Source organism: Myotis lucifugus, unplaced genomic scaffold (assembly GCF_000147115.1).
Source record: "Myotis lucifugus unplaced genomic scaffold, Myoluc2.0 scaffold_64, whole genome shotgun sequence".
Classification (NCBI taxonomy): domain Eukaryota; kingdom Metazoa; phylum Chordata; class Mammalia; order Chiroptera; family Vespertilionidae; genus Myotis; species Myotis lucifugus.
In genome coordinates, this window is record NW_005871112.1 from 932,162 (window position 1) to 946,976 (window position 14,815).

At 39.0% G+C, this 14,815-nt stretch overlaps 1 protein-coding gene across 2 annotated transcripts in view; it reads right to left on the reverse strand.

The window, feature by feature from the left end:
- DNAJC3 (DnaJ heat shock protein family (Hsp40) member C3) overlaps window positions 1–14,815 on the reverse strand; it is a 71,143-nt gene that overhangs the window by 43,659 nt on the left and 12,669 nt on the right. Inside the window, exon 2 of one of the 2 annotated variants that reach the window (XM_006089831.3) lies at window positions 7,584–7,694. In XM_006089831.3, coding sequence (XP_006089893.1) covers window positions 7,584–7,694 — 111 coding nt within the window. Of the gene's footprint in view, window positions 1–7,583; window positions 7,695–14,815 lie in introns of those variants that run through there. The other variant, XM_023754709.1, reaches the window with a different exon arrangement.

The following is a 14,815-nucleotide window of genomic DNA, read 5'->3' on the forward strand; positions in this document are numbered from 1 at the left end:
GCCCGGCACCCAAGCACTGAGGGAGCCGGATGGGAGCCCAATCACCCTGCTGATCGCCCTGCAGACAGCAACCAGGCAGGGCTGCCGTTTGGCTCCCAGGCACTGAGGGAGCCAGGTGGGGACCCAATGACTCAGGCGGAGGGGGCGAGTGGGACCCTCCAGTTGCTGCCCAGGACCCAGAGGTCAGCTGGGACCTGCCCGTCCATGCCAGATGCTTGGGCTTTGATCTCCGGCCAGGCCTAGGGACCACACTCATGTACGAATTTCGTGCACCGGGCCTCTAGTGTGTATGTGTATATATATATAACATACATATATATATATGTGTGTGTGTGTGTGTGTCTGTGTGTATATATGTATGTGTGTGTATATATATATATGTGTGTGTGTGTGTGTCTGTGTGTATATATGTATGTGTGTGTATATATATATGTGTGTGTGTGTGTGTGTGTGTATCTTACTGTACCTAACACCACTCCCAATATCAATTATTTATATACACACTTCAGTCTAGAGAAAATAAATTCCTTGAGTGAATTCGTTTTCGTGTGTCCATAACTAATACCTGACCATTCTCCCACATGAAATTAGCAATGGCATTTTCAAAAGCAGATGTAGCTAATTTTAAACTTTCAAGGAAAGAAAAGAATGCTTATGGCTAGCTTTGGGGTATTTTATCAAGAAGGCACCATCAGTAAAAATTGCACTGGACTTTCATTTGGAAAAAAATGACAATTTCACACAAAACGAAAAGAGAGCCCACTGAATGGGCGAAAATATTTGGCAATGACACATCTGATAAAGGGTTAATATCCTAAATATATAAGGAACTCATACAACTTAACAAAAGGAAGACAAACAATCCAATTTAAAAATGGGCAAAGGACCTAAATAGACACTTCTCTGAAGAGGACATAGAGATGGCCAAGAAACATGAAAAAATGCTAAAGTCACTGATCACCAGAGAGATGCAAATTAAAACAACAATGAGGTATCAACTCATACTTGTCAGAATGGCTACTGTTAAACCAACAAATGACAAGTGCTGGCAAGGATGTGGAGAAAAGGGAACCCCAGGGCACAGCTGGTGGGAATGCATACTGATAAAACTATTATGGAAAACAGTATGGAGTTTCCTCAAAAAATTAAATATGGATCTGCCATTTGACCCAGTGATCCCACTTCTAGGAATATAACCTAAGAAACCCAAAGCACTAATAAGAAAGAATGTATGCACCCCTATGTTCATAGCAGCACAATTTACAATAGCTAAGATCTGGAAACAGCCCAAATATCCATGAGTAGATGATTGGATAAAAAAGCTATGGTACATTTATACCATGAAAACTATTGCAGTAGTAAGAAAGAAGAATTTCTTGCCCTTTGAGACAGCATGGAGGGACCTGGAGAGTATCATGCTAAGTGAAATAAGCCAGTCAGAGAAAGATGAGTATCACATGATCGCACTCATATGTGGAATCTAAGTAACAAAATAAACTGATGAACGGAGTGGATCCAGAGACATGGAAGCATGGAACAGAGTGTGGAATCTCAGAGGAAAGGCGGGGGAGGGTGGGAGGTAATCAACCAAAGACCTTGTATGCATATATACATAACCCATGGACACAGACAATAGGGTGCTGAAGGTCTGGGGTGGGCTGGAGGGGGTCAATTGGGGAGATATATGGACACATGTAATACTTTCAACAATAAAGAATTATAAAAAAGAAAAAATTGACAATTTCAGTCTGTGCAGGAAAACCTCCAAAGAGGATTATGTATGACATAACTTTTGTATTAAGTATTTGATTATACACATATTTAAAATGTCTGTATAAAATATTTCTGGGGCATTCACTTTCACTTATTTTACTATTCAATTTTTAGGTATTTTACTATTCAGTTTTTAGGTATTTTACTATTCAGTTTTTAGGTATTTTTAAGACATGAAATGGAGTTGGGACCCCATTTCAATGTATAACACTGAACCCACAAAAATAAGGAATCAAATGACAATGGCTCAATACATGAAACATGTACCAATTTGCTTAGTGGTACAGAGTCACTTGAATGACAAAATAGAATAGCCTGGCTCTTCACCTTAAAATACCAACAGTTCTTAGAACTAGTGTCCCTTCCTATATCATTGTGTATAAAGTAGCAACTGAACAAGGATTAGTTTAAGAAATTCGTGCTTTAAATTTGGCATTTAAACCACACACCATTATCTTTATAAATACAAGATTTGATAACCTCAAAAAAATCACTTTTCCTATTATCCACTCAATATACAATTCATTATTTAAATTACTTGCAAGCCTGCATATAAATACGTGAGTTCATTTTAAAACATGTCATTCAAATTGTTACACTCAATTAGAAATTTGAACATGAGGGATGAATTTAAGGTTTAATCCTAAAACTATCAAACAATTCAAATATGAGAAAATTAGCCCTAATAAAGAATATACAACTACTATCTGGAGAAAACACATCAGGAAGTCGATTACAAATGATGTTGTAAACAGTGGTAGCAGGAAGCAGAAGAACACCACCCTTGCCTGGGTACAAATTTTTTTTTTTATTCTGGCTGCCAGCTAATCCAACTCTACCTCCTTCATTCATTTCAAACTTTAACTGGGCACCAATCAGATGTTAAAATTAAAAAATGACAACAGTAAGAATAGATAGTACCTATCCTTAAGAAGTTCACAATCTTTTGACCTGGAATGTGACCTTTGGAAGGTCACCAGAGCATTCTCTGTTTCCTTCTGTCTAAATGTGAACAGGAATGTTCATTCCCATTTCACAAGTGATGTTCTAATGTCATGAGAAAGCACCAATATGCTTAAGTGACAAATAAAAGTAGACTTGGGGTGTTTTTTAATTTGGCAAAACTACATAAATGTAATACTGGGTTTTTTTTACCAAGCAAATGGAGAAACCTATCATTTCAGACATGCCCACCATTGAATCTACTTCAGACATTCATTCCTGCCAAATAGGAATAAGACACTATGTAAGGTCTATCAAAGAAATGATTTCACACCCTAGAATACATTTCAGACACACAGAACATAAGACATGATGTGGGAATGGAGAGGTGGGGCCATCTTCACACCTGCACTGTGGTTTTCTCTAATGATAAATCTCTAAATAAAACTCCTTCATCACTTTAAAATGGTTGCAACTGTTTCAGAAGACTATTTGAAAAGTGATAAACTACGCTCTTTCTTATATCAAAAATGTTTCCAACAGATCAAGACTATTTCCCAATCAGTTCTAAATCTTAAAACCCCTGCCAAAAAATATTTATATGACAGATTCAAAAATATTTCAAACTAAATCACTGACAGATCTGTACCACAGGTAGAAATAATTACTTGTGTTACTATGCAGTTTCAATACATAAACCTTTTATTGTGTAAAAATGTAATCATAAAACATACCATGCCCAATTATCAAAACATACAAAGACATTTTTCAAAAATAAAAATGGAAGGGTGTCACAACCATAAATAATGTCTGCAACATTATAAAAAATGATTCGTTGATACACAACATGCTGCTGGCCAAATTCTATTAAAAACTTTAACATCATCATCAAAATGTCCATACTATCCAAAGCAATCTATAGATTCAATGCACTCCCCATTAAAATACCAACAGCATATTTCACAGACCAAGAACGAACTCTCCAAAAATTCATCTGGAATTAAAAAAAAGACCCAGAATAGCTGCAGCAATCCTCAAAAAGAAAAACAAAGTAGGAGGGATCTCAATACCAGATATCAAGCTGTATTACAAAGTCACTGCTCTCAAAACTGCCTGGTACTGGCACAAGAACAGACATATAGACCAATGGAATAGAATAGAGAGCCCAGAAATCGACCCAAACCACTATGCTCAATTAATTTTTGACAAAGGAGGCAAGAACATGCAATGGAGTCAAGACAGTCTCTTCAATAAATGGTGTTGGGAAAATTGGACAGATACATGCGAAAAAATGAAACTAGACCACCAATTTACACCATAGACAAAAATAAACTCAAAATGGATAAAGGAGTTAAACGTAAGATGGGAAACCATAAAAATCTTAGAGGAATCCACAGGCAGCAAAATCTCAGACATATGCCGAAGCAATATCTTCACCGATACAGCTCCTAGGGAAGGGGTGGGCAACCCCTGGCACGCGTGCCAAACATGGCATGCCAGTAACTTTTGCTGGCACACGAAACCCTCTCTTATAATCTTCCATTTACAATTTTTTTCTTAATATCGACTTTTTTTATTTTTCAGATAAATTCAGTGTAGGTGCATCTTAGATAAATAAATAATTTTACATAACAAGTTATCTTAAAGACCATAGACATGGATTGACGAGAGAGGGGAAGAGCAATTTCTATGCCTCTGCCTTAACTCTCCCTGCCTTCCTAGATCCAACCAGTGTTTTGGTTTCATCCACATACGCTTGTGAATCTTTGTTCTCGTGATGAATTTTGTTAAGTCTCATAATAGGAGTAGCCTGACGGATGATAGTAGTAGCTCGTGCATATCTCTGAAGGTCACAAAATATAAACCTGATGTAAAATCTCTGTCATCAGTGATGCAGCAGCAAAAGTCCCACTGATAATATCAAACAGAGTCATGAAGTTTTCTGTCGGACTATCAGTGTACATGTATTTTTCATCATCATATACTGTGTTTTTGTCGTTCGAATGAATTTTATTATTTCTTCAAGGTTCTTCACATAGGTACACCTTAAGAGATATCAAGTAGGCGTAACATGTTCTCAAAAAATTAGGGTTGGCACGCAGAAGAATTTTGAGTCAGAGATTTTGCTAGTTTTGGCACGCACTCACAAAAAGGTTGCCCACCCCTGTCCTAGGGCAATGGAAACTAAAGAGAAAATAAACAAACGGAACTATATCAAAATAAAAAGCTTCTGCACAGCAAGAGAAACCATCAGTAAAACAACAAGAAAACCCACTGCATGGGAGAACATATTTGTCAATGTTATCTCCGATAAGGGTTTAATCTCCAGCATTTACAGGGAATTCATACAATTTAACAAAAGGAAGATAAACAACCCAATCGAAAAATGGGCAACAGATCTAAATAGATACTTTTCGAAAGAGGACATAAGGAAGGCCAAGAGACATATGAAAACATGCTCAAAAAAACTAATCATTCAAGACATGCAAATCAAAACAACAATGAGGTACCATCTCACACCTGTCAGAATGGCTATCATCAACAAATCAACAAGTGCTGGCGAGGATGCAGAGAAAAAGGAACCCTTGTGCACTGCTGGTGGGAATGCAGACTGGTGCAGCCACTGTGGAGAACAGTTTGGAGTTTCCTCAAAAAACTAAGAATGGAATTCCCATTCGACCCAGTGATTCCACTTCTAGGAATATATCCCAAGAAATTAGAAACACCAATCAGAAAGAATATATGCACCCCTATGTTCATAGCAGCACAATTTACAATAGCTAAGATTTGGAAACGGCCTAAGTGCCCATCAGCAGATGAGTGGAGTAAAAAACTGTTGTACATTGACACAATGGAATACTACGCTGCTATAAAAAGGAAGGAACCATTTGCAACAGCATGGATGGAGCTGGAGAGCATTATGCTAAGCGAAATAAGTCAGAGAAAGATAAATTTCACATGATCTCACTCATTTGTAGATTATAATGAACAATATAAACTGATGAACAAAAACAGATCCAGAGACAGAGAAGCATCGATCAGATGCTCAAACCTCAGAGGTAAGGTTGGGGAGGGTGGCGGTAAGGGGGAGAGATCAACCAAAGGACTTGTATGCATGCATATAAGCCTAACCAATGGACACAGACACCAGGGGGGGTGAGGGCATGAATGGTGGGGGGGAAAGAGGGGATAAGGACATATATGTAATATCTTAATAAAAAAAATTTAACATCAATTTCTAATCAAAGCTGAAGTTAAAGAAATAAAGTACATTACAAAATTTAGAAGTTGGGAGGTATAAACACTTTTATGAATAAATATTTAACAAACTTTTTATATAATTAGTTTAAAGCAATGTGTTAGCACATAGATGACATTTTAACACAAAAGATTAGCATTCATTTTGAAGTAGCACAGCCCTATGATCTGCAGCAATAACTTGTGCATAACTTGTTAATCTAGAACAATTCACTGTTAGCTAAAGGCTCTCACCAAATCACTGGGTTACCTGAAGCAGCCAACGTGGCCATACTAAATGTTATGTTTGGTAAATGAGACAACTGCCAAGATGATCTACACTTCTTTTCTGATAAACACATATCTCCTAAGAGATTCAGTAGGCCATGACACCACATCACCCCATCACTATCTGCTATATATTGTCATCATGTATAATTTAACCTTTATTTTCTATAGTTATGAACAAGTGTTTTACATAAACTAAAATGATGAATGTCTCAAATCACACAGGTCTTCCTCAGAAATTATAATATTTGTACCATTTGAAAATCATTGCTACTCACCAAATTATGAACCAAGTGACATGGCTATTTGAATTCTGGATGCAACCAGTGTTTCACTTTTTCTCTTTACTGAATTTCACAAAAAATTACTTTAGCTTTACAAGTTTACATCTTTCAGTGTAGACAATAATATTTTATTGGGTATTTTGGGGAAGAGCCAGCTCAAGGATTCTTGAATGGCAGTGACGCTAAAGAAAACTAGGGAGTCATTTTAAATTATTTTAAGAATACACGATGGCCCATAATGTTTCCATTAATTGTGGGGTTAAACAATGCAAATAATAGCCCTCGCCTGTTTGGCTCAGTGGATAGAGCATCAGCCTGCAGACCAAAGGATCCTGGGTTCAATTCTAGTCAGGGGCACATACCTGGGTTACAGGCTCCTCCCCGGCCCAGGCCCTGGTCAGGGTGCATGCAAGAGGCAACCAATCAATATGTTTCTCTCACATCAATATTTCTCTGTCTTTCCCTCTCTCTTCCACTCTCTCTAAAAATCAATGGAAAAATATCCTCAGGTGAGGATTAAAAAAATTAAAAAGAATGCAAATCATAAAGTATAAAATAGGTAGAAAGCATAACTTTCTGTGGTTGTAGGAAGAATCAGTATTTTTAAGACATGCTTTATCTAAGACAATAACTGAATATTTTTTAATTACCATGCTGCAGCACTTAAGGCAGTTCTAATAGTTACCAGAAAAATAACTATTAGATTATCTCAAGTCATCAAGAAAATTAAACTGTATTTAGTAAAATCTTTTAAGAGGCAGAAAATTATGTAATGCATTGAAAAAGGTTTCCTGTCAAAATTATCTTGAATTATTCTTGGTATTTATAGTAGCAAATCTATAAATTTACTACCTGGAACGTTCTCTCATGCTAAATACACATGCATTCAAGTATTATGCACTTATTTTACTAATCTATTTCACTGAGAATCCTGCAAATATTTTTAAATGTTGTATTTAAGCATTAAATAATGTTTAATTTAAATGTTATTCTAAAGAACAGCTATTAATTAAAATTTACTAAGATGGCCACTGAGTGTTTTACTTCCAAGATACAAACCTACTGCAGCATGAAACTGTGATAACGCATCAGCTAGCTGTCCAGCAGCAAGCAATTTCTTCCCCAATTCAAGATGTTTCTCAACATCTGCATTCACTCCACATTCGGCACCTAAAAACAAATTAAAAAATAAGTTAATTGTCCATGGACCAAGATTTAATTCTAAAGAATAAAATGTTAACGCTATAATTATCTGTCTCAGAAATTTATCAGATGAGAAAAGTAAAAGGAGCTGAAAAGTGACCTAGAGAAAGTAACAATAAGGCACAAGCATGCTTCCTTTTATAGAGTATAAGCAACCCAAAAATATACCATATTAACCTAGTCAATGAAAAGAATGTAACCAGTCTACAAAATATAAGGGAAACTATACAACACAGTAGTAGTAAAACTATGTTGAACAACAAAATTAGAACTGCTTTGTTAAACTAGACTCTCACTTTAATGAATATTATCAAGACCACTATAATATTCAAGTACTTGCTGAGCACCTACAATGTACCAGGCACTATTCTAAGTATTTGGGATAAGTGCAAAGCAAACAAAAACCTACGCCACTCACAGTGCCTGGCATTAAAGGAGGAAACAGACATAAGAAATAGGTAAATTACATAGCACGTTAGGGAAAAGTACTATGGAAAAAGCAGAACTGTGTGATGGGGGTCACCCGTGCTGGGCTTCCAGTTTTAAATAAGGTGGTGAATGGTGTGCTTCATTGAGAAGCTGACATTTGAGCAAACATTTAATTGAAGGAAGTGAGGAAGTCAACATGCAAGTATCTAGGAAAAGAGCTTTTCAAGAAGAACCAGGTCATGTGCCAGAAACAGCAGGAAGGCCAGAATGGCTACCACAGAGCCAACAGGGGAGAACAGATTATAACATGAAGTCAAAGTAGAGGGTCTATGTCTGGCTTCGGTTTCACTCTGGGTAAAACAGGGAGCTACTGAGGAATTGTGAGTAGAATAATATGATCTGCCTGGCCAAGCCAATTATTAATGTGCTGCCTCTCTGCTTTGAATTCATCTTTTAGTACTTGGCTGTAAAAAAAATTGATTTTTTAAGCATTTCTTTATCCAGCACAATGGTACACTTTGTTAGAAAATGGCACTAAAGGGGCATTGCAAGAAGGACACTTCTGGTTCCCCTTACTGCCTTTACTTTTTTTCTGGCTCCTGCTTCATGGTACGCATGGGAAGGACATCCAGTGGTATACTGTCATATGGCTATATGCCCAGGGATCCAGTCCCTCAGCAATCTGGCAGCCTTGGCCAGACACCACCTCCCTACAAGGACACCATGCACTCGAGGCTTCATACCCACAACAGCACCCTGACTCCCCCTGCATACAGCTAACCAACCTGGGCTCACCTACTAGTATACTTGAGAGGGCTGTTTCCTGCTTGCCCAGATACTGTGGACCAGCTCTTGCCCCAGCAACTCAGCAAACTTTTCTACCAGCAAACTCAGGTTGCAGCTATACTTTCTTCGATGAGGTCTGAATCCCAGCCAATTATAAGAATATCCTTTAGAGTTCCCCTTACATGTTTATAGTTACTCTCCTTTCACAACTTAGTATTTCTTTATATTAAACTTCCCCTTTTAAATTACTATGTGGTTTCTGTCTCCTGAGACAACACAGACTTATACACACTGGTAATGGGAGTGGTCCCAGGAGACAGACTCACAAAGATGGAATTTGACAATTGGTTTGGTCATGCTCTGAGCTTACTCGTAAGCGTAGTCCTGAGCTCCTTGACAATGAGAAACATTATTAGCAATCCATTGCAGGTCTTGGAATAAAAATTAACCAAGATATCACTGTGGTTTGCAGTGAGCAAGTGCCAACTGAGGCACATGCCTTGGAAACCCAAATGGCTGCTGCTCTAGACCATAAAGAATTGTGATGTGGGGGAGATTCTTCTGAGTACACTAGATCACTTGGGGGGGGGGGACAAAAAAAAACAAAAAACAAGCTCAGGTCTAACTCTCAGCTCAATTCTCTAAGAGCGCCATAGCAGCTCTAAAACAATCTCTTAATTTTTGAAGCCACACAGCTAAATATAAAAAAGTTTACTTTTGAGGTTGTTAAATTAAAACAATCGTTGAATTCACAGTATCACCCAGTTTCTCCTCTGAAATTTAGGGCATGCATTAGTAAACAATGGAATTCTAAAACTTAGAATGAAGACATTTAGTTTGACCCAGATGAAACTAACCAACTTAAGCCCCTTCTGAGCCTCCCTTACCAGAAGTAGCTCGCCCTCCCATATCAGAGAAGACTAGCCTTCCACGGCTTAAAATTCCTAGCATAACCTCACCTAGGACAAATACCATGAAAGGGGATGTCCATTTTCATTAAAGCCTACCCTAACCACTCCCAATGTCACTAAACAGGTATATACTATGACCAAAGGAAATAGATTATACAGCAAAAGAACTGTAAGACTTTCATGATAAACTAACAGAAACCCTTGGAACATGTGTGGAAGTGGATTCTAAAGGTGTTAGACCAAGCAGGGTGAAATATAACACGATATCTGGTCTAATTCACTGATATGTGCCCACATACTATAGCAGAGGTCAGCAAACTGTTACTGTAAATAAAATTTTACTGGAACACAGCCATGCCCTTTCATCCCACATTTTCTATGGCTTTCATGCTATAATGGCAAAGTTGAGGAATTTTGACAAAAACCATACGGCCCATAAAAACCAGAATATTTACTATCTGACCCTTTACAGAAAAAATTTGCTGACTCCTATACTGCAAATCCCAGACTTAATTGTATTAGCTCACGCAGATGAAGGTAGCTCTAAAACTTACTTGGTTGACTGACTCAAATTGGACCCAACAATGACCTATGTTTTAATAAAACTAAGATTCCAGAGAGTTTCCTAGCACAATAAGGAGGGATTCTAAACCTTTATGAGATAGGAAAATTAGACTGGATTTATCATTTACACACCAACCTCCCACTTATGTTCCAAACAGGGCCATTTACTAATATGTTCAGAAATATATTAGTATACCACCTGCGACCTTTTCAAAGCTCTGTGGTCACTCTCTTTTGTAGGACAGGTGTGAGTATAGGGGATGCCACCATTGAGATTGGCTTTCTGATTTCAATGGGGATGATGGGATCCTGGAGTAGCTGAAGCTTAAGTAGCACCACTTCACCACCACAGACCAGGTGAGCACAACTATAAATGCATCAACTACAGAGGAGAATCTTAACAATCAGGTATAAAATTATTTTCTTTGTGGACGTCAGTCAACTTCCTTCCCCATGATACCGGTGCCTATGCAACAGACCCATGAACAAAGTGGCCATGGCAACAGGGATAGAGGATATGAATGGGCTCAAAAAACACAGCTGCTCTTTACCAAAGCTAATCTGGCTGACTGAGTACCTAATCTGACAACACTAGAGAACAAACTTGAGTTCCCAATACAGCACCATAGGGGTGAAGGTGGGGGGACAAGCTAGCCACCTGGTAGCAGACTGATTATACTGGCTCTCTTCCATATGGATCACCTTCACATATTCAGCATATGGATTTTCCTGTAACACTTCTGCCAGCACCACCATTGATAGACTCATCATCATGGCATTCCATATAGCTTTGTATCTAATCAATAAACACATTTACTCATTTCCCAGCAAAGAAAGTGCAGCAATTTGCTCATGCCCATAGAATTGGTCTTACAACATACTCCTTCACCCAGAAGCAGCATGCCCTTTTGAAAGAGGAATGGCAGCACTAGTTGGGAGAGAGAAACCTAAAAAACTATGTTGAAGGCTACAGGTTACACTTTCAGTGACAGACCATCAGATGGTGCTATCTCCCCCATAGCCATAATACAGGAATCAAGAAGCAGAAGTGGGAGTGGCTCCTTTTATTATTACTCCTAATAATCCACTTGTAAAATGTTTGCTTCCAGTCCTGGCAACATGAGCTCTGATGCTTTGGAGTTCTTATTCCCCAAAGGGTAAATGCTTCCACAAGAGGATATACAATGGTTCCAATGATTGGAAAATTGTACCCATTATGGCACTAAAACCATTTTGTACCCATTATGGCACTAAAACCAACAGGCAAAAAAAAAAAAAAAAAATTAAATGTCAATTACTAAAGACCTTTCTTGCCGCTACACAGTGGTGGTTACCCAGAGGATTCTCTAGGGTCTTAAGTACTTCTAATACCAAAGGTTAAAGAAAACTACAGAAAACAGAACAACTAAGCACTATGATCTTTCAGGATAAAAGTTTTCCTGATGGTCACACCATCAAGTAAAGAAGCCAGAGTAGCTGAGAGCAGAAGTATGGAACAGCAGTGAAAAAGAAAGCTATACATATCAACAACCTCATTACCAGACACAAAGACTGCAGTAGTTTTGTATATTTTCTCTTTGCTTGTTGTACACCTATGTATTTGCAAATACAGTCAATCCTCACAATTCACAGATTCTGTATTTGTGAATGTGCCCAATAACAACATTCATTTGTAACCCCCTAAAATTCAATTATAACCCCAAAATTAATACTTGGGGCACCTTGGCAGTCATTCACGGACATGTGCATGTGCAGAGTGATGAAAAACTTGAGTCACTTGTAGTACAAATTCCCAAGTCAAGCAAGGCGATACATTGCCTTCTTTCAGTTCTGAGTTATAAATAACTGACCTTTCTATGGTATATTTAGGATAGTGGTTTTCACATTTTTGTACTTTTTGTTCACTGTTAAAATGGCCCCCAAGTATAGTGCTGTCTAGTGTTTCTAAGTGAAAGAAGTTGTGATGTTCTCTTTCATAGAAAATATGTGCTAGAAAAGCTTCATTCAGACATGAATGATAATGCTGTTGGCCATGAGTTCAATGTTGATAAATCAACGATATATATTAACTATTTTAAAACAAAAACACACATAAAACAAGGTTATGTTTTGATCTGTTGACAAAAATGTAGTGACCTGAGGCTTACAGAATACTATTGTGTAGTAATGACTTCACAGAACCTAACTACCACAATAACTATACAGAATCAACTGCATTGACCATATTTTCTCTAGTTTGCATTTTTACTTTATATACAATTGTTGAAATTAACTTTACAATTTAGTCTTTATGTAACTGAATGCTAAGTGGGATAGTAATAAAATAATAGTAATTTATATAGCCAGTAATGGAAACAATGACTTAGAACTGTGTCTTTTCAATTGGGGATTGGGGTACAGGTGGGAATTTCTTCACTTATAAGAATAGTTGTAGCCGAAACCGGTTTGGCTCAGTGGATAGAGCGTTGGCTTGCGGACTGAAAGGTCCCAGGTTCGATTCCGGTCAAGGGCATGTACCTGGGTTGCGGGCACATCCCCAGTAGGAGATGTGCAGGAGGCAGCTGATCGATGTTTCTAACTCTCTATCTCTCTACCTTCCTCTCTGTAAAAAATCAATAAAATATATTTAAAAAAAAAGAATAGTTGTATCTTGCTAGGTAGGAAATACAGTCGTTTTATTGTAGTGGAGTTGAAATGTGTGTAGAAGGGTGCATATGAAAACTCAGTAGCCAAAGTATCTCTCTTTTACAATGAACAGGATGAAAGCTATGATGCTAAAGGGACATTGTAGGGGAGAAAAATCAGAACAGTAACCACTTGGGAAAGTGGAAGAAAGGATAGACTGGGAAGGGGCAGAAGAGAACTTTCTGGGGGTTCGATAATGTTCTGATCTTGATAGAGGTTTGTGTTACACAGGTATATGTAGTTATCAAAATTCAGCAAATGCAACTTAAAATATGGACATTGCCCTAGCCAGTGGTGCTGAGAGGTTAGTGCATCAGCCCGCACACCGAAGGGTCATGAGTTCGATTCCCAGTCAAGGGCTCGTACCTGGATTGCAGGGCAACCCAGGTATGTGCCCTTGACTGGGAATCAATGTGCCTCTCTTACACTGATGTTTCTCTTACTCTCTCTCTCTTTCTCTCTGTCCCTCTCTGAGTCTCTCCCCCTCCCTGCCTCCCTTCCACTCTCTAAAAATCAATGGAAAAAAAGATCCTTGGGTGAGAACCAAAAAAAAAAAAAAGGACATTTTATTATGTATATAAATTTTACACCCAAAACAGCTGTTTATGATATGTATGTTAAAGTAATTAGGGACATGTGTACTGATGTCATTTTTAAATGTAGTTTTTTAGAAAGAATAATGGATGGATAGAGAAATACCCAGATGGATATGTGTTAAAGTCTATTATAGTAATTATATTAATGGTAGAATCTAGGTGATGAATACAGGAGTATATACTATAAAATTCTTTCAGCATGCAAAATGTTTAGTAATAAAATGTTGGGAAAATCTACACTAATAAAAGAGAAACATGGTAATTAGCGTACGACCGCTACCCTTCCCATTGGCTAATCAGCATATCCTTATGCAAATTAACTGTCAGCCAAGATGGCGGCCGGCAGCCAGGCAGCTGGAAGCGAACATGAGGCTTGCTTGCTCCAGTGACTGCAGACTCCAACGTTCCCCGCCTGCCTTGCCGGCCTCTGAGCTGGCAGTTTGAAACATTCTAACAAATATAGGCCGGGATCTCAGAGCTGAAGTTATACATTGTTTCGATTATAGAACCGAAACAAACCAGATACCTGCTCTCAGAGCTAGAGCCAGAGCTAAAGCTGGCCCAGAATAAAATAAAAAAAAGGAGCGGTTGGGAGCTTCAATCAACAACCGCCAGCCTGAAAGCAGCCCTCAGCCCCTCACCCAGACTGGCCAGGCACCCCAGTGGGGACCCCCACCCTGAAGGGTGTGTGACCAGCTGCAAACAGCCATCATCCCCTCATCCAGGCTGGCCAGGCACCCCAGTGGGGACCCCCACCCTGATCCAGGACACCCTTCAGGGCAAACCAGCCGGCCCCCAGGCCTCTATCCTATATAGTAAAAGGGTAATATGCCTCCCAGCACCGGGATCAGCGGAGCCGCGAGGCCTCCTGGCACCGGATCAGCGTGACAGGGGGCAGCGCCCAAATCCCCTGATCGCCCTGCGACTCTGTGTGTGACAGGGGGCAGGGCCACAACCCCCCCCCCACCACCACCACCACCACAGGCCCTGCTCTGTGTGTGACGGGGTAGAGCCATAACCTCCCCATCGGCCCTGCCCTGAGTGTGACAGTGCGGCGCCCCCAACCCCCTGATCGGCCCTGCTCTGTGGTGATAGAAGCAGTGCCTAACTCCCTATC